Source organism: Penicillium pulvis (genome assembly GCF_028828015.1).
Source record: "Penicillium pulvis strain IBT 33274 chromosome Unknown contig_12_segment0_segment0, whole genome shotgun sequence".
Classification (NCBI taxonomy): Eukaryota; Fungi; Ascomycota; class Eurotiomycetes; order Eurotiales; family Aspergillaceae; genus Penicillium; species Penicillium pulvis.
The window spans coordinates 3,504,412-3,527,422 of record NW_026643072.1 but is presented as its reverse complement, the minus strand read 5'-3'; the positions used below and the strand labels follow the sequence as shown (position 1 = coordinate 3,527,422).

General features: G+C 48.3%; 9 protein-coding genes across 9 annotated transcripts; 6 read left to right on the top strand and 3 right to left on the bottom strand.

Annotated features, from left to right (window-relative positions):
* Positions 1 to 246: 246 nt before the first annotated feature.
* N7503_002537 (alpha-ketoacid dehydrogenase subunit beta) lies at positions 247 to 1,566 on the top strand (the record flags this gene model as incomplete). The annotated part of the gene is made up of 3 exons (XM_057062084.1): positions 247 to 821; positions 901 to 1,466; positions 1,526 to 1,566. 3 exons carry the CDS (start codon positions 247 to 249, stop codon positions 1,564 to 1,566), a joined length of 1,182 nt encoding a protein of 393 aa, XP_056926046.1.
* Positions 1,567 to 1,957: 391 nt separating this feature from the next.
* N7503_002536 (thiamine pyrophosphate-dependent dehydrogenase E1 component subunit alpha) lies at positions 1,958 to 3,594 on the bottom strand (the record flags this gene model as incomplete). Its single annotated transcript, XM_057062083.1, has 5 exons — positions 1,958 to 2,731; positions 2,779 to 2,991; positions 3,086 to 3,165; positions 3,213 to 3,400; positions 3,473 to 3,594. 5 exons carry the CDS (start codon positions 3,592 to 3,594, stop codon positions 1,958 to 1,960), a joined length of 1,377 nt encoding a protein of 458 aa, XP_056926045.1.
* A 656-nt stretch (positions 3,595 to 4,250) lies between these two features.
* Positions 4,251 to 5,686, top strand: N7503_002535 (uncharacterized protein; the record flags this gene model as incomplete). Its single annotated transcript, XM_057062082.1, has 3 exons — positions 4,251 to 4,334; positions 4,393 to 4,464; positions 4,529 to 5,686. 3 exons carry the CDS (start codon positions 4,251 to 4,253, stop codon positions 5,684 to 5,686), a joined length of 1,314 nt encoding a protein of 437 aa, XP_056926044.1.
* A 459-nt stretch (positions 5,687 to 6,145) lies between these two features.
* On the top strand, positions 6,146 to 8,577 carry N7503_002534 (acetoacetate-CoA ligase; the record flags this gene model as incomplete). Its single annotated transcript, XM_057062081.1, has 5 exons — positions 6,146 to 6,256; positions 6,333 to 6,878; positions 6,915 to 7,640; positions 7,697 to 8,311; positions 8,419 to 8,577. The coding sequence occupies 5 exons, from the start codon at positions 6,146 to 6,148 to the stop codon at positions 8,575 to 8,577; spliced, it is 2,157 nt and encodes a 718-aa protein (XP_056926043.1).
* A 145-nt stretch (positions 8,578 to 8,722) lies between these two features.
* N7503_002533 (nuclear transport factor 2 family protein) lies at positions 8,723 to 9,330 on the bottom strand (the record flags this gene model as incomplete). Its single annotated transcript, XM_057062080.1, has 3 exons — positions 8,723 to 8,746; positions 8,841 to 9,061; positions 9,123 to 9,330. 3 exons carry the CDS (start codon positions 9,328 to 9,330, stop codon positions 8,723 to 8,725), a joined length of 453 nt encoding a protein of 150 aa, XP_056926042.1.
* A 405-nt stretch (positions 9,331 to 9,735) lies between these two features.
* Positions 9,736 to 10,338, top strand: N7503_002532 (Glyoxalase/Bleomycin resistance protein/Dihydroxybiphenyl dioxygenase; the record flags this gene model as incomplete). The annotated part of the gene is made up of 1 exon (XM_057062079.1): positions 9,736 to 10,338. One exon carries the CDS (start codon positions 9,736 to 9,738, stop codon positions 10,336 to 10,338), a length of 603 nt encoding a protein of 200 aa, XP_056926041.1.
* Positions 10,339 to 15,787: 5,449 nt separating this feature from the next.
* N7503_002531 (uncharacterized protein) lies at positions 15,788 to 16,136 on the top strand (the record flags this gene model as incomplete). Its single annotated transcript, XM_057062078.1, has 3 exons — positions 15,788 to 15,953; positions 16,001 to 16,053; positions 16,104 to 16,136. The coding sequence occupies 3 exons, from the start codon at positions 15,788 to 15,790 to the stop codon at positions 16,134 to 16,136; spliced, it is 252 nt and encodes an 83-aa protein (XP_056926040.1).
* A 1,964-nt stretch (positions 16,137 to 18,100) lies between these two features.
* Positions 18,101 to 20,663, bottom strand: N7503_002530 (Zn(II)2Cys6 transcription factor; the record flags this gene model as incomplete). The annotated part of the gene is made up of 2 exons (XM_057062077.1): positions 18,101 to 18,713; positions 18,886 to 20,663. The coding sequence occupies 2 exons, from the start codon at positions 20,661 to 20,663 to the stop codon at positions 18,101 to 18,103; spliced, it is 2,391 nt and encodes a 796-aa protein (XP_056926039.1).
* Positions 20,664 to 21,784: 1,121 nt separating this feature from the next.
* On the top strand, positions 21,785 to 22,898 carry N7503_002529 (fumarylacetoacetate hydrolase family protein; the record flags this gene model as incomplete). Its single annotated transcript, XM_057062076.1, has 5 exons — positions 21,785 to 21,970; positions 22,040 to 22,117; positions 22,178 to 22,220; positions 22,274 to 22,338; positions 22,410 to 22,898. 5 exons carry the CDS (start codon positions 21,785 to 21,787, stop codon positions 22,896 to 22,898), a joined length of 861 nt encoding a protein of 286 aa, XP_056926038.1.
* Between the last annotated feature and the right edge of the window lie 113 nt (positions 22,899 to 23,011).

Here is a 23,011-nt window from a genome sequence, read left to right as displayed (position 1 = left end):
CAGGCTTGATGTTGCACGACCAGCCTCCCCGAATACTCTGATTGCCAAAATACTGTAGGATCAGAGCCACCGGCCGCAAATCTTCCGCGCAAAAAGCCCACCGTTGCCAGGTCTCGCTGCGGTTATTCGCGGTTCTAAGTAATCGGCCAAATTTGACTGTACTTATATCTTAGTATAGATGGTTTGGCCATGTTTATCACTAGATCATTGCATGTTTGGTTTCCTTGGTTCAAATTCTCTAACATAATGGCCTGGAATAAGCATTCGCGTAATTTGATCACGGCTGTTCGTCCACACCACTCGTCTACATTCGCGACCCTCTCTAACGGCCAGCCAGCACGGCGTCTGAACCTCCCTACAGATTTTAGCACCTCTCCGCTACTGCACCACAAGAGAGACACTTTCGCGCAAACTCCAGGTTTGCCTACAGCAGGGCTTTCAACAAGACTCAATCTCTTCCAGTCGATCAACTCTGCGCTGCACACGGCTTTGGCATCTTCAGACCGTGTGCTCTGTTATGGACAGGATGTAGCATTTGGTGGTGTCTTTAGATGCACTTCCGGCCTGCAAAAGGAATTTGGAAAAGACAGGGTCTTCAATTCGCCAATCACAGAGCAGGGAATGGTCGGCGTTGCTATCGGAGCTGCTGCGGAAGGCATGAAGCCTGTAGTTGAAATCCAATTCGCGGACTATGTTTTCCCTGCTTTTGACCAGATTGTGAACGAAGCGTCCAAGTTCCGATATCGAGAAGGAACGAGCGGTGCTAATCTTGGCGGTCTTGTCATTCGCATGCCTTGTGGGGGTGTCGGACACGGTGCGCTGTAAGTACCTGCAAGATGATTTCCACACTTCTTGACCAGAAAGCTTCTTGCGTGACGCGGCTGACTGAAAGAAACTCAGCTATCATACACAGTCGCCTGAATCGCTTTTCAGCCATGTACCTGGATTTCGGATAGTCATGCCCAGATCTCCCACGCAAGCTAAAGGGCTTCTTTTATCTGCTATTCTACACTCAAAAGATCCCGTCATATTCATGGAGCCGAAGATCTTGTACCGCGCAGCGACTGAGGAGGTACCTGACGAGACATATACGTTGCCGTTGGGCAAAGCGGAGGTTCTCCAACCTGGCAGTGACCTGACAATAATATCCTACGGGCGTCCACTATACACTTGCCAGCAGGCTATAGAAGCAGTCAAGAAAGACAGAACGGACGTTAGCATCGAGCTAATTGACCTTCGCTCCATATACCCGTGGGATAGGGAGACTGTGCTAGCCAGTGTTCGGAAGACAGGACGCGCCATAATTGTCCACGAAAGTATGGTTAACTATGGAGTCGGCTCTGAGATCGCAGCTACGATACAAGAAAATCTGTTGTTCCACCTTAAAAGCCCTGTCAGGAGACTTGGCGGGTGGACAACTCACACGGGCCTATCGTATGAAAAGTACATTTTCCCTGACGTAACGAGTATGCCACTTCCTCTCCATACCCAAACTCGGATCTATCTTGCTAATCTATAATCACAGGAGTGTACGATAACATTCTTCGGAGTCTCGAAGATGAGTGATTTCGAAGATAAGCAAGTAGATAGGATGTCCCTTAGAAGAATATATACATAGCAAAAGCTTGGGAGAGTCCGTATACCAAAGCCAACTACATGTTCATAGAGTACACCCGGGCAAACTATATACGTCCAACTCATAAAATCTTTTAATTCAGTGACCGTACTGCGCAAAAGGACACAAGCTAATTTCCTTTACAGCTTGCCTGCAAGAGTTGATAAGAGACTCTATACAGACAAAAGATGTAACATTCGCAACGGGAATACGATTGATGTTATCTCTATGCTTGATGTGGAATGACAAAAGCTCATTAACCCCCTGCATGGCGAGCAAGGCACGATATTAAGGAACGTATGAAGTCCGATATGCTAAAAAAGACTCTCATTCATCCGGCAACTATAGTCCCTCGATACCGCCTACATGATTGTCGATATCATACTCGGCCGGGTATTTTTCGATAAGGCGCTTCAGCTCCCGTCTCTGGGCATCAGACTCCTCCGTTAATTCGGCATAAACATCCGTAAAGATAGAGGCCAGACTTGGTTTCTTCTCCTTCTCGGCCGAACCTAATCCTTGAACAACGTCCTTGCGGACCTGCGCTCTGAAAAGTTTATCCATGTCTTCACTCCATAGGTCTTCGTGTTCCAACCACTGGCGTAACCGCATGATCGAATTACGGTGCGGTGAGTCTTTCCAAGAAGCAACCTCTTCATGGCTACGGTATGACGAACTGTCATCGCTAGTGCTGTGATGGGAAATGCGGTAACTCATCAACTCGAGCAGAATAGGACGACCACCATGCTCGAGAGCTTTTTGCCTTGCGACTTTCGTGGCCTCGTAGACCGCGAAGATATCCGTCCCATCGACACGGAGCGTCTCTATCCCGTACCCGGCTCCTCGACTTGCGATGCCATCGCCTTTGTACTGCTCCGAGGCTGGAGTGGAGATGGCGAAGCCGTTGTTACGGCAGATGAAGATGACAGGGCTACTCATTGTGGCAGCCATGTTGAGAGCACCATGAAAATCGCCCTCACTAGCAGCACCTTCACCAAAATATGCCACAGCGACCCTGGGAGCTGTATCTGGGCTTCGTTGGTCCTGGAGTTTTAGAGCATATCCTGCACCAACAGCATGGGGTATTTGAGTGCCAAGTGTTGACGCCACAGAATGCTGAAAAGTCAGCGTCTAGCTCGAATGGTGGCAAGCAACACACATACCGCTCCGACTTTCGACCTGCCAGTGTAGTGGTTCGGCATATTCCGTCCCTTTCCAGGATCATTGCAATTTGCGGTCAACTGGCTCATAAAATCTTTGAGAACAAACCCGCGTTGTAAGAAAATGCCATGCTCTCGGTATTGGCACGTAATAACGTCTCTTGGTCCCAGTGCGGCGGCTGATCCGATTATGAGACCTTCTTCACCATGGGAGACCTAATAATGGTGAAAAACAGTTCCTCAATGAGTGCATAAATTGCTCAGGTCTAGGAGTATATGAGTATACTGAGTATTTGAAGGGAAAGCATACCATGTAGAAGCTAACGCGACCGTGTCTCTGGGCATCGAACATGATGCTGTCCATGATATTGACTTCGCGAAAGAAGATTCCTACATCAGCCCAGTCACGCGAGAAGCAAGACAGCAGCCGAACATACTAGTCACCATGTTTTTGTACCATTGTATTATCTCATCCTTGGATACGTTTGAGGTAAGGAGCGCTGGATTCTCAATCTTGTTTTCCATATTCAATATGCGAAAGGTCGGAATTCGCGCGTGCTCGGCGGGAATAACCCACTCCATCTTGGAGCTGAACGGGCTGTCGACAGCACCAGGGAAACGAGGGCTGTCCTCAGCCTATGTCAGTCTAATCTCCTGGTACTTGGTCAGTCGCTTTGGAGGCAGAGTGAGAACATACAACACATAATCAGTAGCGGCCGGGACTGAAGTCGAAGTCCATCGATGACCGTTATGGCGACCAAGACGCGAGTAACGAGAAACAAGAGAAAAGGCTCTGATACCTGACGTAAAAGGTCCCATGGTGTTAGCCGACTGCGTGAGAGGACAAGATTGGGAAAAGCCTATGTCAACCAAGCGCACAGCGTGATAGACCCTAATAGGTTCTAAAGATCCTGACGTACGAATCACTCTGAAGCCCTGGCACCCGATTCGGAAGCGTACGAATACCGAGGCAAGCTGCAGAATAATAGCGTTGGTGTTGAAATGCTGGTCAGACGCCATGAGCGAAGCCGAGAGATGCCCGTAGCCCGACCCGGGCCGGCTTTCGGGCACGGTCTAGCCATGAGGCCGGCGGCGACCTTTCTTACTTGCAAATCGAAGATGGAATGTTGGGAAATTACAACGAGAACTATTGCCTTCAATGACATTTCATTCTGCTCACTGTAATCATTCAAAGCCACCACAGCCATGATGCACCCCTGGCACCGAACCCCAGTGTTGATGGTAAGGACCATCGCAACCGCCTGCAAGACAGTCAGATCCACGGGCGTGAGGACAAGGAGCCAAATACCCAACTATCGTTGGCTAGGAAGCACACCAGCATTACGCATCTCGAAGCCATACTTGCTTGCGGACATTGGTGAAGGTTAGCATCCATCTTGACTCTCTGCTCTCAATGCGTATCCACCCTAACCCCAGGCGGGCTTGATACTGCAGGAATTACGGAATGTCAGGTCATGTCTTGGGCTGTGAAGCCTGGAGATAGGGTGGAACAATTTGATCTCATTTGCGAAGTGCAGTCCGACAAAGCCGCAGTTGAAGTAAGTTTGAGTGCGCCGGCAGCAACGTTCTGATGTGTTCTGTCTGACCGCTTTAAAGATTACCTCGAGATTCGAAGGTATCATTGAGAAAATACATTACGAAGTTGGTGACCTGGCCAAAGTTGGGAGTGTAAGCTTCAGCAAATTAGCAAACCAGGGGATGAAGATACGCGACAGGGGCTGATTAATTGCAGGCACTTCTCGATATCGATGTCTCCAGCGACAGTCATGACGGAGCTCATTTGTCAGACACAAGCTTGGGTGAAGGAAACGACAAGAAGACCCAGGAGCTAACCTCGGGATCACAGCTGCCCGTGGAGCAGGAATCGCTCTCAGAAAGCTCCATGCCAACTCGCATACTGGATGAAACAGACCAGCAAGCATCGCCAAACAGCACCAGTAACCCGACGCCGATTACCCCAGCGTTGAGGCGACTACTCAAGGAGAAAAACATTGACATCAAACATGTCAAGGGTACCGGCAAGGAAGGAACCATCCTAAAAGAAGATATTATGCGATATATCAAGTCTGATGCCAACGAATCCTTTCACAAGCAGCAGGCAAAGATCCAACCCTCCACCGTGAACGGCGCTGACTACAATGACCGTCGAGTAACAATGACACCTATACAAATGAGTATGTTCAAAACAATGACGAGATCTCTGGCTATTCCGCACTTTCTCTACACACACAAAGTCGACCTGACAGCCATAATGGACCTATGTGAGCGCTTCAAGTCGAACCCCTCATTGGCATTACGACACCACAACGGCAATGCATTGAAGCTCACGCCGCTTCCATTTATTATGAAGGCCGTTTCAGACGCAATCACCGAGGTCCCCATATTGAACGCAATCTTGGATGCAAGCGCGTCTGGCGATGGTCAAAACCCTGAGCTCATCATGAGAGGCCAGCATAACTTTGGGATGGCGGTGGACAGCCCCAAAGGACTCCTAGTGCCCGTAGTACGAGACGTGAAGCGCCACTCTTTGCTTTCACTAGCTGCAGAGATTTCCCGTCTCGGGCAGCTGGCGAGAGATGGAAAGCTAAGTCCAAATGACATGATAGATGGCACCATTGTAGTCAGCAATATTGGCAGCATTGGCGGCCAGGTGGTGGCACCAGTCATTTTACCCCCTATGGTTGCCATTATGGCTATAGGCAAGGTCGAAAGCGAGCCTGTATTTGAGAAAGATAGTGATGGGATTGAGAAGCTCGTTAAGAAGAAGCGAGCAATCTTGAGTTGGAGCGCTGACCACCGAGTTATTGATGGTGCGACGGTAGCTAGATGTGCGCAGCAAGTCCAGCGGCAGCTGGAGATGCCTGAGAGCCTAGGGCTAGACTTGGACTAATTTAGACCGTACTTTAAAATGGAAAGCTGCTTCATAAGATCCATCGCCTTCCAATTTCTAAATACTTGAATGGAAATTGCCAGATTCGGAGACAGTCGCTTCAGGCGGACTTAACAAAGCGATGGCCCTCTTGATTTGTCTGGGAAGCTCTTTAGCATATACTGTAGAAGTGGCAACGACATATTTTCATGAATAGGGGACCTCAAGTTCAAGTATGAAGTAGTGGCACTTTAGCTTTTGCGTCTCATAGAGTTTGATTCCTGGGGTCAGACTACAGTAGGCAGTCCATGATGCCGGGCTCCCAACCAAGAAAGATCCCGGCCGGTCTCGGCTTCAAGCCGCCCCACCACCGACAAGGGAAAGCCGCATATAATTGAAGGAGCAGGAGGGCTTCTACATTAGTATCAAAACGCGTTTACAGGCGTTCATTCAGTCCTAGTCCTACCAAGTAACCAAAAGATGGTTGAACATGCGATGCCCCGCAAGCTCTGGGAGCATAAAAATATCCAAAGCACAGAGATGTACAAGTTCATGCAGATGATAAATGCAACACAAGGCACCAAACTAGAGGTAAAGTTACAATCCGGCTTCCGGCAGGAGGCTGCCTGATTTAGAGTCTACTCTAATCGCATTATCCTGGCTGCAGACTTTCACCGGGCTCTACGAGTATTCCATTCACAATAGATCCGCTTTCTACGCCCAGCTGTTTGAATGGGCCAATATTATCCACGAAGGCTGTTACTCCATCGTGGTTGATGAAGCCGCGCCGATAGATAGCGTTCCTCGTTGGTTCTCGGGCGTGCGCTTGAACTGGGCTGAGAACATACTCTACTCTCGCGGTGCATCTGATGCAAAAGACCATAACGGAATTTGTGGTAAGGAGGATGACAAGATTGCCATCACAGCGATACGCGAGGGTAATACAGAGAAACGCAACGTATCATGGAGTGAGCTGCGTCATGATACATCTCGGTTGGCCTCGGCACTCGCTGGGCGTGGGGTGCAGGAGGGAGACCGTGTTGTCGCTATCGGCGCCAATTCGTACAGCACTTTGCTTGTGTTCTTGGCTACAACGTGGCTTGGTGCAATTTTCACAAGCGCGTCTACCGATATGGGTGTTAGCGGAATTTTGCAAAGGGCTGTCCAAATCAACCCCAAGGCAAGTTTCCTTTTGTGTTGCCCTTTTGCAACTGTACACTGCGGAGACGGCTAACCCTACGAATCATAGTTTGTCTTCTTCGACGACGCAGCTGTATACAACGGCCGGACCTGGGATCTTCGAGAAAAGATGACTGGCACTATCAATGGTCTGAAAAGATGCTCGAACTTCTCAAAACTAATTGCTATTCCCCGGTTTGATCAGCCATTGGACGTGTCCAGCATTGCTAAATCCGAGACATGGTCGTCATTCTTAGGCTCATCGGCTGCTGCCAATGGACCAAAAGCGCCCCCATTTGCCCGCATACCGTTCCACGCACCCTTTTTGATATGCTACTCCTCGGGGACAACAGGGATTCCAAAGGCAATTGTCCACACCGTCGGAGGCGTGATTCTAAACGTTACCAAGGAGGAGCGGTTGCACCACCGTACATCCGCCGATACTATTGCTTTGCAATTCACCACAACCAGCTGGATAATGTACGTGCTTCAAGTGGCTGGGCTGCTCATGGGCGCCCGTCTGGTCTTGTACGATGGATCACCAATGTTGCCAGATTGGAAGGTGCTTGTTGAGATACTCGGCGAGCAGCATGTTACGAAGTTCGGAACCAGTCCACGCTGGCTGAGCGAGCTAGCCATGAGCCACGTCAACCCGCGAGACATTGTCAAGCTGGACAGTCTACAGGTTGTTACTAGTACGGGGATGCCACTAGCAGACCATTTGTTTGAATGGGTCTATGATGTTGCCTTTCCTCCACACGTACAGCTGATCAACATGTCAGGAGGTACTGATATTGTGCGTATATCATTCCCTCATCCTGGTATTCCTATTGATCTGACAAAGGTATATAGGCAGGATGCTTCGGGACCGGCAATCCGCTTAGTCCCGTCTTCGTAGGCGGTACTCAAGGTCCGTCACTCGGGGTGCCGATTGCTATCTATGACGCCAGCTCTTCCGGTAGCGTAGGGTCACCTGTAGCCCTCGGAAAGCCTGGAGAACTGGTTGCCACAGCTGCATTCGTTAACATGCCGTGCTTTTTCTGGGGAGACTCAGCCGGCTCCAGCCCAGCCCCTGCTGCGCCTCCTGGATCCCGATATCACTCATCGTACTTTGCACGCTTCGACCACGTTTGGACGCATGGAGACTTTTGCATCATCCATCCAAAAACTCGCAGTATCCACTTCATGGGCCGAGCGGATGGTGTTCTCAATCCATCTGGCGTACGATTCGGGAGCTCAGAAATCTATGCGGTGGTCGATGCACATTTCTCAGACCGCATCACCGATAGCCTATGCGTTGGACAAAGAAGAAGTATTGATCTGGATGAGAGTGTCATGCTCTTTGTGCTCATGCGCAACGGTCAGACTCTTGACAAGAATCTCGTGAGAGACATTAAAGCGGCCATAGCAAAGGAGCTCAGCAAAAGACATGTACCGAAGTACATCTTTGAGATGCCCGAATTACCAGTAAGTACTGTCTTGGAATTCCACCTTCCCCAAGCTCTTCAGCTTCCCGTATCCCTGGGCGCGAAAAATTCTATATGGGAATTCGGTCTCGCTTACACTATATACAGATCACAGTAAACCACAAAAAAGTTGAGCTACCCGTCAAGCAGATAGTGTCCGGCCAACCAGTTCAATTAAGCGGCACGCTTCTGAACCCTCGGAGTCTCGAGTATTTTCATCAGTTTGTGCAGGTGGAGGAATTGGGAAGCCGACCAAGTAAGCTATAGAACATATAACTGGGCTATCTTCTGATACTATCATATGGGTGTGAATGACTGAGAGGAATCATGAAAGTGTTCATTATTGCGCGATCTAGATACAGTTGAGCCACCTCGCTAGCGAACGCTACTTGGTAATCCGACAATTGACAGGCTACGCAGAACTAGGAGACGTAATCTGTGTTTAAAATAATAAGCATTAGTTCACATTTGGACCTTTAATTCTGGACCTATCAAGGCAAGCCTCAGCAAGGTAAACTAACCGCGCATACCTCCATGCTACTGATGCGAGGTTGGGATGTAGATGATTCAGATCCGAGCTTCACGTGGGCCACAAATTCAGAGTCTTGGCTCTCTCCCTTGACAAAAGTCATTCGCACAGTCCCAAAGAGCGCTAGCTCTTCCTCGTCTCCGTGGCCTGCAAAGACCTTGGACAGTGTGTGTCTTCTTAAGGTCACAGTATCCCAAGCATGATCTCGGCACTTGGATATTTCTACGGTCATGGTAAGCCACGTATAATGAATTGGGAAAGTGATAATGAAATGCTTCAATACCTGTAAACCCTTTGAAAGTCCCTCCGGGTGTTGATAGTGCAGCGTCTTCGGAGAAAACTTCGGTTGCCATGAGCTGGCCCGCATCTGACTGCTTAGAGTCTGCGAGTTCGTAGAACCTTGCGACAAGCTCTTTGGTATTACCAGTGATCTGATCGGACATCCATTTCGTGCCCTCCGTAACATAACTTATACTTGAACTGCTTGCCATTTTCCAGGGGAAATGAAAGCCTGTTTTTCCTTGTGTGAAAGCAATAAACAAATTCAGATAATAGCCATGCCTCGAGAAATGAAGTAGGGGCTGGTCACGGGAAAGAGCTTTGATATACCCTGCCAAGGGTAATTCAAGCTATGAGCCATCGGTCAGCATTCAATCACGTTGATTTCCGTAGCCAGTTAACCGGGAAGACCGGAATTTTGAATTGCGGGGTCGGTTGTCGGCTTCGCGTTGCCACCGGCCTTGCCTTGTAAGCTGCAGCTAAGGTTCTTGATGAAACGTGCATAAAAATATATTAAGCGACCGTTGCGAACGAGCTCGGGAACTTCAGATCTGAAGGGAATTCATTACACTTATTGAAACCCCTGAGAAACATACTATCTACTCAACGATTCAAAGATGTCCCCATCAGTTGCCGTGGACTTTGACTCGCCCAGTACCAAGGTGCTGAGCCCAGCTAAACTGGCACATGTTGTGCTACGCACTGCCAACCTCGAGCGCATGGTGAATTTCTACACTACCTTCCTTGGCGGCACCGTTGCCTATGGGAATGACGTGATTTCGTTCATTACGTATGACGACGAACATCACCGTGTGGCTATCATCGGGATACCCACCACGGAGCCCAAAGTGCAAACGAGCTGCGGCCTGGAGCACATTGCCTTCACCTTCAACAGCCTGTCCGACCTGCTTGCATCCTATCGCCACCGAAAAGCTCGTAACATTGAGCCGGTCTGGTGCGTCAATCACGGCCCTACCACTAGCATCTATTACAAGGACCCGGATGGCAACATGCTCGAGACGCAGGTGGATAATTTCGACACGATAGAGGACGCAAATGCCTTCATGATGAGCCAATACTTTGCCGAGAACCCCATCGGTACCGATTTTGATGCAGAGGAAATGATACAAGCCATAAAGAACGGCGAGGAAGACCACGTCCTGAAGAAGCGACGCGAGATTGGGCCACGAGGGTTGTCGGACGTATCAAGCATGAATTAATATGATTTTCCTTTTTGTCCTTTTTTCCGTTTTCTCTATATCTTCTAATTGGCTCTCCTTAAGTGATATGTCGCCTCTCGCCGGCGCAAATTGCCATGGTTAACAGAGCTTGTAGCACGACGCGTTTCTCTCTAATCTAGCCCAGCTCAATCTTCCTCGCTTTTGCACAACCATAGCGTTGCATACATGGAGAATGCACGGGCTCACTCTAAGATGTACTCGCAATCATGTGTTGATTTGAATAGCCAGTAGATGCCACGGTGTACATGAGGTGCTGACTAGGCTCGGGGTTCGGGTTCGGGCTCAGCGCACTTCCTCATTGGGCCGGCTTCGGGCTCGGAAGTAGACTAGCACAATCTTACACATAAACAGGATAACGCCTGCCAATTTTTGTTTTCCCTTTCCCTTTTAGTGCTCACCACTTGCCGCTTTTTGCTCACTGAGTAAAACTGAGCATCCCCTGAGTAGCCCTATCCCCTTACTGAGCACTCACTGAGTAGCCCGATTCATGCACTGAGCACTTACTAGGCACGCACTGAGTAGCCCGATTCATGCAATGAGCACTTACTAGGCACGCACTGAGTAGTCTGATCTATTTACTGCGCATGGCCCGAGAAAAGTGCGGGAGTAGCTAGGCTTCGGTAAATGGGTTGGGCCCGATGGGTTGGGTTGGGTCGGGCCCACCTGACTTCTCATTGAACTTCGACGACTGGAAGATCAGATACTGGAGCGCCGTTTCGCTCTAAGAGAAGTGGTCCTTCAGTGCAGCAACACAAGTGATGGAGATCGACGGAGTGCCAAGCCGATCAAAATGCGGGAAACGCCTGTCAACGGTTTTAAAGTACAAAACATGAGTGGACCATGTTGACATGACATGATCGAGAGATTGACTCGAGATCTTACGAACTGTATGGCTACGCTGGTCAGGCTAGCATCAGTACCCTCTATCATAGACAAACATCCAATTTGTACATCATCGGATTGAACCTATTATTTCAATGTAGCTAGAGCTTATAAGATGAACTATGAAAGATTTGATCCAATGGGGTTCGTTGGGTATTTGGGAGCTGTTTCCTGTCTAATTGAGCAAGCCAGTCAGATCATGTAGAGGATTCTTCATCATGTATTGTTCAAAAGGAATCACACTTCTTATACCCACACACCCTAGTCCACCAATTATCGAACTCCATCCTACTCGATTCGACATTGTGCGTAGGGCTGTGTTGTTCCCAATGCAACATGTTCCTCACCGACGGAGCCTGATCGGCGCTCATATGGAGCAATTCAGATATATGAACTAATGGAGGGATAGCTATGAGTGACATCACAATAGCCCCTAAGTCGACTTCTTAAACCCTAATGCCTCCGGGCGTACTTCAACCTATTATCACTCTACTAACTCACATCAATGGCATCGATTTTGGAATTTTACGCATTATAGTGACGAACCATAAGACCATATCAACAGTTCGAGAATGAAGACCTTAGTCTTTTCATCTTAACTCATTTATTTCCTTGTCCTAACACGGGTTATCTCAAGATTGAATCCCGACTTAGAAGCCGTGGGATCGGTCGCTAGAATGATACCCTACGTGAGCATATCTTCTCTTCCTACTTATATGAGATGAGAAGCTCGTTTAAGAATTACATTCGTCTCCAGAACAGCGGCCTCAATTCTCTCAGCTACCTTCATAATTCACCGAGCCGACTCCAGCATCGTCACTTATTAAATCACGGTATTATACATCTGCTTTTAGCAGTCCAGCAAACGTGTCAAGAGGTCAGAGTTGATAATTGGACGACTATATGTGAAGTGCAATGCTATGCTAGACACAGAAGCGGAAAGAGTTTGGTTACTGCACTCTGTCATCAAGTCCCTGGACTGAGAACTGTGCTGAGACGAGATTTTTCGGAGGCGAATGGATGGATAGGAAATATTCTTTGCCAGATAAATGTATTCAAAAGGTCGATATGATTATGTGTATTCCATTATTCATGTTACAGAGACCAAAGATTCGAGATCTGCTCAAAAAGTGTATTGCCTAACCTCAAAACATGCTAAGGTATCAGGTAAATTGGCCGAAGAGGATACGAGCAGTTGTCTGTAGTCGGGCTTTTCCAGGATATATTTCTTCACATCAGCTGTCCGTGCTACAATTATAACGCAGACCACTTAATTACCATTGCTCCGGAACTAATACAGTACACTCCGAATGACGTCCTCTGAAGCCCTCGGATCGTTCACCTTAATGAAGACTGTACGCTATAGCGGCTACACTGGAGACAGCCGCACCCGTCTCTACGGTAAGAAAGTTGTCGCTGCGCCCAAAAAAAGCGATCTGTCAAACATAAAATGAAGCAATTTATTCCTATCTTTTGAGGTGTCCATCAGGGGCAAAGCTTAGGAAGAACGGCCGATATCATTCGGCGTCTTCAGTTGTGACTTTACTGCACAAAAACCACAAGGCAATTCTAGTGACATGCCATGGCAAAAATAAGTTCAAAATTTCTATTGCCAGCATGATTACGAGCTCGAAGATCATTATGTACTGCAGTGTCTTCATCCTTCATCCGTCCCACCCCCGATGTACTGACAATTTCGCGGTAGCATATGAAAAGGCTAGCATTGCTATCTTTCTACTGTGGATTTATTTTTAGCCCCACAGCAAGGAGCGCATACACGAGAAATACGGCGTGATTATTATTGGGGAAACGTGTGTTAGTTAATAAATATCAAGTTCAAAAGGATCTAAGGTGTAATGGTCGAGCTTCGCAAACAAACGTGCCTTCGTCTCGCTATCTTCGCTTTTTGACGTACCTTATTACCGTAATAGTCGAGTTTGCTTTGAGAGGGCCCGTGTCTGCGAATCATGTCTTCCTTGAGCCACATGATGCTGTAGGACATCAGACCTTGGAGCTAGACCCAACGCTGAAGAATGGTTGCGCGTAACCTGCGGTACTAGTTGCCTTCATTGTTAAAGTCTCTGGCTTCTGATGACATTTCCCTGCTTTTCACGAACGCCCATTTGTTCTGTTTGTATGCATACTTCCACATAATCCGTTAACAGGAAAGAGGGACCAAGTGACGTAATGGGCGGGTTTCATGAAAGTCCGTTGCTGACCATCTAGTCATATCTCTGAGGGCATTATTGGAAAAGAAAATCTACGTGATATTGCAGCCCAGGGGCGATTAAATGGGTCTACAAAGAAGGAAAAGCAGCTTGCAAGCATGTATCTAAAAAAGACCGTGGAGACGGCTAGTTCCCATGTCCATCGTTAGCGCAGGAATCAAATCAAAAGCCCCCATTCGCCTCACTTACTAAGACCACCCTAAACACCACCAATCATTAGAGCTGGTAATAATTTCCCCTGTGGAAGTGGCCTGACAGCCACACGATCCTTGGCACAGGTCGTACGTATCTCGAGGCAAGCCCACGTAGAATGTAACAGTATGCAGGACTGAAGACATCTTCGACTGGTACGGAGCGTGTTGGGTGGAATAAAATAATCGAGGCGCTAATTTAGTGTGCAACGTGGAATGCGAACGACTGAATCTTGCTCCGAACAGTCAATGGTAAGGCAAAAGGTTGCGAGCTACCCATGCGGCTTTGAGGCCAAGGCACAGGCAACGCTCGAGTATGTCATTGTCACGATTCTTGTCATCTAATAGGATAACAATGGCCTGATACTGATGTACTGGCCATCCAAGCCCTTAGCCGGGCCAATGCAAGCATCTTCGAGAGGGGCTAAAACCGCCCATAATGCTGGATTACAGAACGATATCACCTAAAGTAGAACATCATCGTCCTCGAGCCAGAGAAAGCCGCCAGCGTTCTCCACATGATCGGGTGTTTGACCCTGAAGTTCAAATCCTAGTCTCATGAATATTACCCCCACGCGACCCCCACGAGAAAGACAATTCATATGAGAGGTCTTATCGACGCATTACGCGACTATGCCCCAGCAGCGCGTGTGGTAGGTTCAGCAGAAATATTGGTTTCTCATCTCGCATTCGAGAACACCATCGAAAAATCCTACTATCTCATAATTCCAAGCCATAGAGTCATAGGAATAACGAGGGCCAAGTTTTCATGCTTTCATGCATGCTAGTGACAGCTCTTCCAATCAAATTCTCCGAGTGATAAGCCATAAACTCAGAACTGAAAAGAGGCGCCATTATACTTTCTAGTACGCGCCATTATGTGGTATACAGTAGTGTGCTTAGGGCCAGGGTCCATTTTGCAGATCAGGCTGTGTTGCAGGGGGCAACCACGACCCCTTGTGAGCTTTTAGCAATGCTCTTTGGATCCTACAGAGCGCTTCTCGTGATTAGAGCTAATTCGGCTGGATCAAAAAGACCACGAGCAGATTCTTCACAGGTGCGTCCTATTGATGGTTCGATTCGTGTATCCAATCTCTGCACGGAATCAGTTCATCAAGGTTGTCAAAGCCCCGCATATATGACTTGTAACTTTTCGGGAACCCCCGCACCCGCAGCCCCGACTAATATCCTTTCGACCTAGGAACTCCGCCCAGCACCAAATAAAGTGGATCTGATTTCAGCCGAACATGGCTAGTGTCTTGGCTGTTTCGATGATGTAGATCTTGACCCTGGCCGAGTGAGACTATACGAAGTAATCTCACTGATCACATGAGAGCTCGGCCCCTCATGACGTGAGGTTAATAGCACGGAATACTCTCTCCTCGACTGAATTTGTAGGTTAATCGGTAGATGGCGAGTGTTTGCTAACTTCGGGAATAATACTGTTCCAATAGACTAGGAAAGGAATAAGACACCTAGTCGAATATTGGTACTTTCACAACATACACTTTACCCTGATGACACTATCTCACATCTCGCCACAATGTGACTTTATAGGAAGTAGTCATAATCAAGGATGATCAGTCGTTCGCACCACTAATAACAGACCAAATCAAACTTTGTGGAGCCGGTCAATCAACAAAAGATTAATGCTAAGTGATCGAGGGGATCTCTGACCGTCCGAGATGGAGTTCTTCAAGAAAAAAGGGGCCAATTTTGTCCAATCGGGTAAAATGCACTAACAAAGCAAATCCCGTCACGATCCTTCATGATCGTCAAAAATACGATCTAGATCTTAAGTGGCAAGGTCCAACTAGACATTGGCTGATGAAAATTGTCGCTTCCTTGATTTGAAGTTTATCAGGCTCAAAGAAACCGGATTCTTGTCATACAAGGCTTCGTATTGAGGCAATCTTGTGTTGAGGTGATTTGAGCCGACTGGTGTTTCAGCTGCAACAGCGTCGTGATCTCGCAAGTATAGGTCTTCTCCTATATCTCAAAGCTATTTAAGAGACTCATATCCTCCAATCTCAGTCAATTGATCCATCCAAGCTTCCAAGTCAATATCTATACTACCGCACATACTTCAACTCTATCCTTAGGATTTTACGATATACTACCTTCAGAATGCAATTCATCTCTGCCATCGTGTTCCTTGCCACCTTCGGCGCTGTTGCCGCGGCCCCAACTGGTGAAACCGGGTCCCAGTGCTCCTCTTCCCAGTCCCTCGAATGCTGCTCTGGTCTCACCAACGGTCTCTTGAACATCAACATTCTGCCTGCGCTGTGTGTTCGTAAGTATTCAAATTGATCATCATTGAATCGGACTAATCATTCGCAGCTTTGCTTGATGCGTGCAATAACCAGGCAGCATGCTGTGAAACCAATGGAGTGGTATTTAACCCTGGTCTTGACAAAACTATCGGCATTCTGACATTTTATAGGGCCTTTTGAACTGCCTGACTGTGCAGATTTAAGCACAACGAGGATTATACTGGCGAGCCAGCAGGTTGCAAGACCGACCCTCGTTCGCTCAGAAGGAATTCTGGGAGTTGACGAATCAGCAGATCTGATGATGATGACTGGAAATGACACACTCTTTAATATATTATCACTATTCAACATTGTGATAGTATACGAATGAAATTGAATGACGTCTTTATAACTCGAACTATTTTCCTCATACCGTATTTAATCACTGCATTAGCACAAGTAGAAATGGCCCGAAGAATGATTGTGATATCAGGTATTACGAGGTTTGTTACTCATTGTTCTTATCCACGATCAGGAATGCAGACCACACCAGGTGGATCTAGGCACGGACGCAAGGTAGAATAATGTATAATGATGATGTCTAGTGCTCCGAAAAGGATAGTATTATAAGTGAATAATAATTTGTATCTGCGAATATGGATTGAATTCATTTGCTGAGTATCACGGTGGTCAAATCTTGGGGCGGGCACTACCAAAGAAAGTGGTGTTCTGTCTCTGGGAGAGATAAGAAAACCTTTATATCTCAAATAATATCCTTGTATTCAAAAGTATTGATGATGAATCATATCCTTTTTCAAACCCTACAGGACTTTGACGACTGGCGCGACCACCTGGTTGCTGCTGATGACGATGAGACCATCCAAGACTCTGACGTTGAAGAGTGAAAAAGCTCCAAGTCGGCACTCAGCAACGAATACGGTGTATGCTTGGTAATTCCACTCACTATTCTTGCAAAGTAGCCTAGGCGGTTACCAGAGTTGATCGTGAGTCTTGATTTCATAGAAGAGAGTTGCGATGATCCGCATCAATCAGGGCCACAGGTTTCTTACGATTGATCAAACTGCAAAACGAAGGATTTGTGCTGTATCTATCTGGCCGTTGAGAAAATATCCACCTGCCTGGCATTGTCAGCGGGCGGCGATGCGTTTATCTCCTTTGGCGAAAATGACATTGGCACTGTCAAACCTAAGCTCCTGCAATCCTCAAGCCAGGCCCAAGCGTGCAAAGCCGTATCCGGTAGCCATAAAAATCTGGCGCAGGTTAAAGATTTAATTTGTTATATATTTGCCGTTCAGATTGCGATTGCATTGCAGTCAGCCAAAACGGGTTCGTAACAATGAATCACAGATTGATGCACCAGAGTTTCTCATACTCTTTCTAATACATGAATTCTTCACACTTTTAATGAAATAATAGCTAGAGCGGTAGCGTGATATTGCGTTCGTATGTTCTCTTGAGATAGTATCTATACCAGCTGCTTCTAGCGCACTAAGTATGCCTAAAGTAGTCCTAGAGCACTCACTAAGCGTCCCATTTATTAGTCATATATAACGTGACTATCACGAGCTTGATCACTGAGTCTGACCTGTGCTCACATTTACTCAGTGAGCCTGAAACTGAGCGCCGTCATAAAAGCGGCGTCAGCCCAGATAGGAAAGCCCCTCCCGGCATTATCCTGTCTATATAGGTGCATATACGCAAAATATTACTCCTTGCCTACCCGGGGGCTTAGGCTGAGCTGAAATGACAAAATCAGAGTGGGCTCTCCAGCGAAAAATCACGCGCGCGTTGGTTTGATTGATCTCTTCCGGCTGCAATAACGCAGCTTTCCCTTAGATCTTTCCAATAATGCGATCAACTATGTAGCGAGGGATATGAGATGATGGCAAGTGTTTCTCGCGTCAGAACGTCTCGTTTCGGGCATTGGGCCTTTGCCTACACAGGTATTCGATTCACTGGGTGGATTTGATACAATATGCACGAAACCGTTATTTTTAAGAGGTTACATACATATTCCGGCTATGCTACAACATAAAGCTTTCGGATATGGTGACGTGTGGCAAAACAGCTGCACATCGCCTGAAACCAAAGCCCTAAAATCCTTCCGCAGTTCTGCATCATAATGGTTATCGTTTCGGGCGTTTGCCCGTTCAATGGTCCCTCTCAACTAGCTCACAGAAACCCAATCTCCCAGCCAGTTATTAATATTCGATGCATCGTCATTAGAAGGTTGCGCCAAAAGGCTAACTAGATCTGCATAGAGAGCATGGCCCTGTCGAGAAACTCCAATGTCATAATCCATGCTGGCCGGCCCCAAATCAAGCCCGACTGAGTTCTCTGTACCCACTTGCTGGGACAAGTTCTCACGCCCACCTTCCCTCGTATTTCTGCTAGAATTCATAGGCTGGCCATGAGCGGCTGTGGCGTCACAGTTCGCATTGTGTGGTACCTCTACTGTACCATTCCTCGTGTCAGGGTAATTTTGCAGTGGTGCGAATGCTGTTTTCGTGTTAGGATTAGAAGCAGGTGGATCTGGAGGGCTTTGGCCAGCGGAGCCCCGTGATTTGTTTTGCATGTCTGTTACTCTTCTTGCCTGTCGAACAAAGTCGGCCGTTTTGGTGAAAGCGGTTTCTCCCGAGGTTATATATTCGAGGCGGCCAAAAAATCCAACCACAGTCTCCATTAGAGCAATGTCGCTCTGGGTCGATTCACTGGGTGGATTTGATACAATATGCACGAAGATGGTGGTGAGGGCAGTAAATGGATAGTAGAAAACGAGCCTATCAAGGGCAAGAAATGTTAGAGCGGATCAGAGATACAAACAGACGGCAACTTAGGTAACGAAATTCTCCGAGTTGGCGCCAGCATAGGTTACTGGATGCCAAAGAGGTTTGACACACCAGTGTGAAATGCGATCGCATGTAGATGCTGGATAACCATTGGTATACGTACCATGCGGGACTGAAACTCTCAAAGTCAAGGTGTTTTGTGAGTAAAGCTATAGACCTGGCAGCTTCTATATGCGACACGTGTGACTTTGGGTTGATTAGGTGCTCCAGGCTCTTACTATCTGGGGTAAATATGGGTGTAAAGCGCCGATAGATGGAACACAGTATGTAGTAGTACGATGTATGCAGGACGACAATCTGGTCTCGAGACAGCCCTTGTGTGTTCAGCATCCGGTTCAAGGGTTTACCAGGTCGAATTATATCCGGTATTGAATGCACCCAAGTCTGTAGATCCGCCAACAGGCCGTTCAGCGTCAGAACAAGCCGAGAGGAGGGCGTGTACAGCGCCGTTGCGGAGTATAACATGCGTGAGACTTTGCCAGCAATACGCGAGAGCTTGGTAAAACAGAGGAAGAAGTCAAATGGAGGGCTCCCTCCCGATGCCCTATTGGCGTCGTCTCCTCGTTGGACAACGTCGACGCCACATGGAAAACAGGAGCTAACTTCTTCGTCATAGATAACGCACGGCCGACCACACCGCAGACTTATCATTTTGTCCAGGCAGTATATGACCCAGAAGATCCTATTCCTCTCCCGCTTCTCACTTTCAGTGAGATTCCACTCGGATGGTGGATGGCGGTTGAGTCCGAGGCTCTGCGCAAGCCGCGATGCTATCGAGGAGAGTGTGTATTCAAGCCGCTGCGGGCTTGACAGCCCCTGAGCGAAGATAGTCATAACGGCTACGGCCTGTATAGCCATGAGATCGGTAGCGCCGTGCAGGATGCGGGACTCGAATGACAAAGCATTTTGAAAGTAGCCCCAGGCCTCGCGCCCAGATGTTTTGAACGCCTCGGCTGTCTCCTCGGAAAGTGTGGCACGACAGCCAGATGCAAGCACAGCGCTGTATAGAGCCTGCCATGAGTATGTAGAGGCTAGGGCTTGACCCGCCCCCGCTGCCGCCAACTGGGCGAGAAAGATATCGCGGTCGAGGATCGGAAATATGACCTGCACAGTCGAGAAGTACGCTTCCACGTAGGTCATGGCCTGCGCTGGAGGTATTTCTCGGGCAATGTCCCTAGTGCTGGCCCTGGCATTTGACGGTGTCAGTAATGCCAGGGGTAGGTCCTGAGGGATACACTTGGGTTGGCGAATGTGGCTGAGGATGCCGTTGCGGATTTCCTGGATGGTCTCACAGAGGACGTCCGACTCGGCCACGTTGTCACGCACCCAATTGAGGCCCAAATCGGAGACGGTGGAGATGCCCGATGACGGGCCCGTGTACTCTTCACCATCGCTGGCGCGCACCCAAAGAGCCGGATTGCGGTCCTTCAGGCACTCCATGTCGTCGCCGTCGAGAATTTTGTCGAGCAGGTTATCATATTCCTTACTGGCACTGGAGCTGGTAGGTGTGTGGAGGACCGGCTCTAGCTCGTACGACTCGCGCGACACGATGTCGCCTGCCATGGCGTCCTGCTCCATCTCCATCGAGTCCGGGTCCATGGGCCGCCAGCAGGACGGGCTGGCACCGGGACTCTGCATCTGCGGATGTGTCGGCGGTGACAAGACTGCCTGGTCTATAGGTATCAAAGACCGAACATCTGCTGGCCGGCGGCGGTGAACCGCGGGCAGCGAGTCGGTGGAATACAAGCCGGCCTCGGTCCAACGCCGAGTGCGTCGCTCGCCAGCGTAAGTGCAGTGGCTTGACCTCTGTTGGCAGTTCTGGCAGACTGGCCGCGTTCGATCACATTTGATCTTGCGCGCGCGACAGGCCTTACAGGCCATGCTTGTGAGCGTTACCAAACCTGGTTCCAGCAGGCGTGGAGTAGTAACAGGTGGCCGTGCCGTGGTGACAATGGCGCAAATTCAGTGCATAGGCACGAACGGTCATCCATGAAAGAACGCTTAGGTCCTGGGGAACCCCTGACGTCGACGAGTTTCAGCGCTGCGGGGCCTCCGGCAAGAGTCGGTTCTAAGCTTCCCCGCATTTCCCTAGGGTAAGGCGGGGGTGGAGCCGTTGACGACTAATAAATGAGCCGTCTTTAGGTTATCCGCACAGGTGAATGATAATTGGACAATGAATGATCGAAAACAGGGAATTATAAATCAGTAATGTAAGCGTGAAAATGGGCGTTGTGTGAATAAGCCATACAAACGGATACATGCGGCCCAGAAGGCTGTCATCTACATTATTGTCACAGTGCCTGACTCACTTGTGTAAGAGGCTGTTTTCTCCATTGTTGCCGTTGACCTCACATTCTAGTCATTCATATTCAGTAGCTGATCACATGGCCAATCAAAGCCGTTTCTGTTACTCGTGAGCAGTGAATCTTTTACATCCGTATGGCGTCTGTGTTACATAGATTAAGCAGTATGTGTATCCTCATGTGATTGATAATAGTAATCATGTCATTGTGATCAAATCGAGGCAAAGGGATGAAGAAAAGAAAAGAAAAAGAAATTTCGAGCTCAAGTAGCTATCTTCGTAACATCACCGAAATAAACTAGCTGTTGGTCTATTGATGTAGTCAGGGTGGAACTCCGGCCTTTTCATTGGCTGCCAAATGATGGTTCAAGCCCTCGTTCTTCCTGTTACCGAACCCGAGCCCGAGAGATCTGTGGACGTCTTATGATGGTGCTCGGCATGAGTTTCATTGGATGACAGGCGTACTTAAGATTATGAAATTGATGGATAGAAGACGGTGCTTGTGTTTGCTTCACATGGTGGCCTATTTATCACTTTGTCTCGGCAATCCGACCCGTACCCCCACGCAATTTATTGTGACCTACACCAAGCCCGCAGCCTTTCCCGTCCATATCTGCTTTTATTCCAACTGAGTCAAGAGAGATACCTTGGCTAGCATAATTGCAACCTCTGAACAACAGGCAACGTGCAGCATCCTCCTATGGCGCCCTTTTCAAGCATCTTCCGCTTCCGCGACGACAAGGGGAGAGTCTACTTCGGTGATGCAGGCGAATCTTCCAACCACACCGTGGATAGCCTTACTGGCCGCTCGGTTCCGATCTTTAAAGGCGAATATCCTTGGGATGATGATTTTGTCTTGACAGAGAAGCAGCGCAATGTCGCAGAGGTATCCAGCTTCGGATAGACCCTTGAATTTAATCTTTGTTTACTTCAGTAACTGAGGCGTCGCAAACAGGTTCTTTGCCCGCTACCGTGTACGCCAATATTCATGTGCGTCGGTCTCAACTACAAACAGCATGCGGAGGAGGCAAATGTATGTGGCGTGTCTTTGGCCGTCCTTCTTTTGGGGGAGTATATACTGACCAGTCCTAAGATGAGCTATGGAGACTATCCAGTTGTCTTCACGAAACCACCAGGTATATAAGAGCAACTTTATGTGTGAGGTATGTTTCTGACATTACTTCCACAGATGCACTTGCAGGTCCATTTGAGGACATACCTATCAACCCTGCCTGCGTATCCATGGACTACGAGGTAGGCCCCACCTTGTGGAGATCCCTTGAATTCTTGAGGATGAACGTATGAGCTGATATTTTCCCATCCAGGCTGAACTTTGTCTCGTTCTCGGCAAAGACTGCAAAAACCTCACGGCCGATGCAGATTTCGCTAGCTACATATTGGGTTATACAGCGGGGAACGATATATCATCGCGCTACTGGCAAATGCCAGAGCGGTCCGGGAATCAGCATGGGAGTGCCAAATCATTTGACAAGTTTGCACCGATTGGCCCGGTCATCACATCAACCAGCGTCATTTCGGACGTGACAAAGCTACAAATGGAGTGCTTCGTAAATGGAGAGAAGAGACAGTCAACAAAGCTTGATGACCTCATTTTCGGTATTCCCGCTATTCTCCAGCATTCGAGCCGCGGTACCACGCTTCGCAAGGGCACGGTTATTATGACCGGGACGCCCAGCGGCGTAGCGGCTTTCATGAAGCCTCCTGCGTGGTTGAAAGATGGAGACGTTGTAGAAGTTCACGTTGACAAGATTGGAACCATCAAGAACAGGATTTCGTTTGAACCATCACCATAGATACTACAATTAACTTGATTTTCCGCGCTGTGCGTTTCATTAGTGAAAGACAAACCGCGCACTAGAAGGATGCTTTGGCATTCGCCAAGTCTTGTTGCGGGCTTTAAATCGCG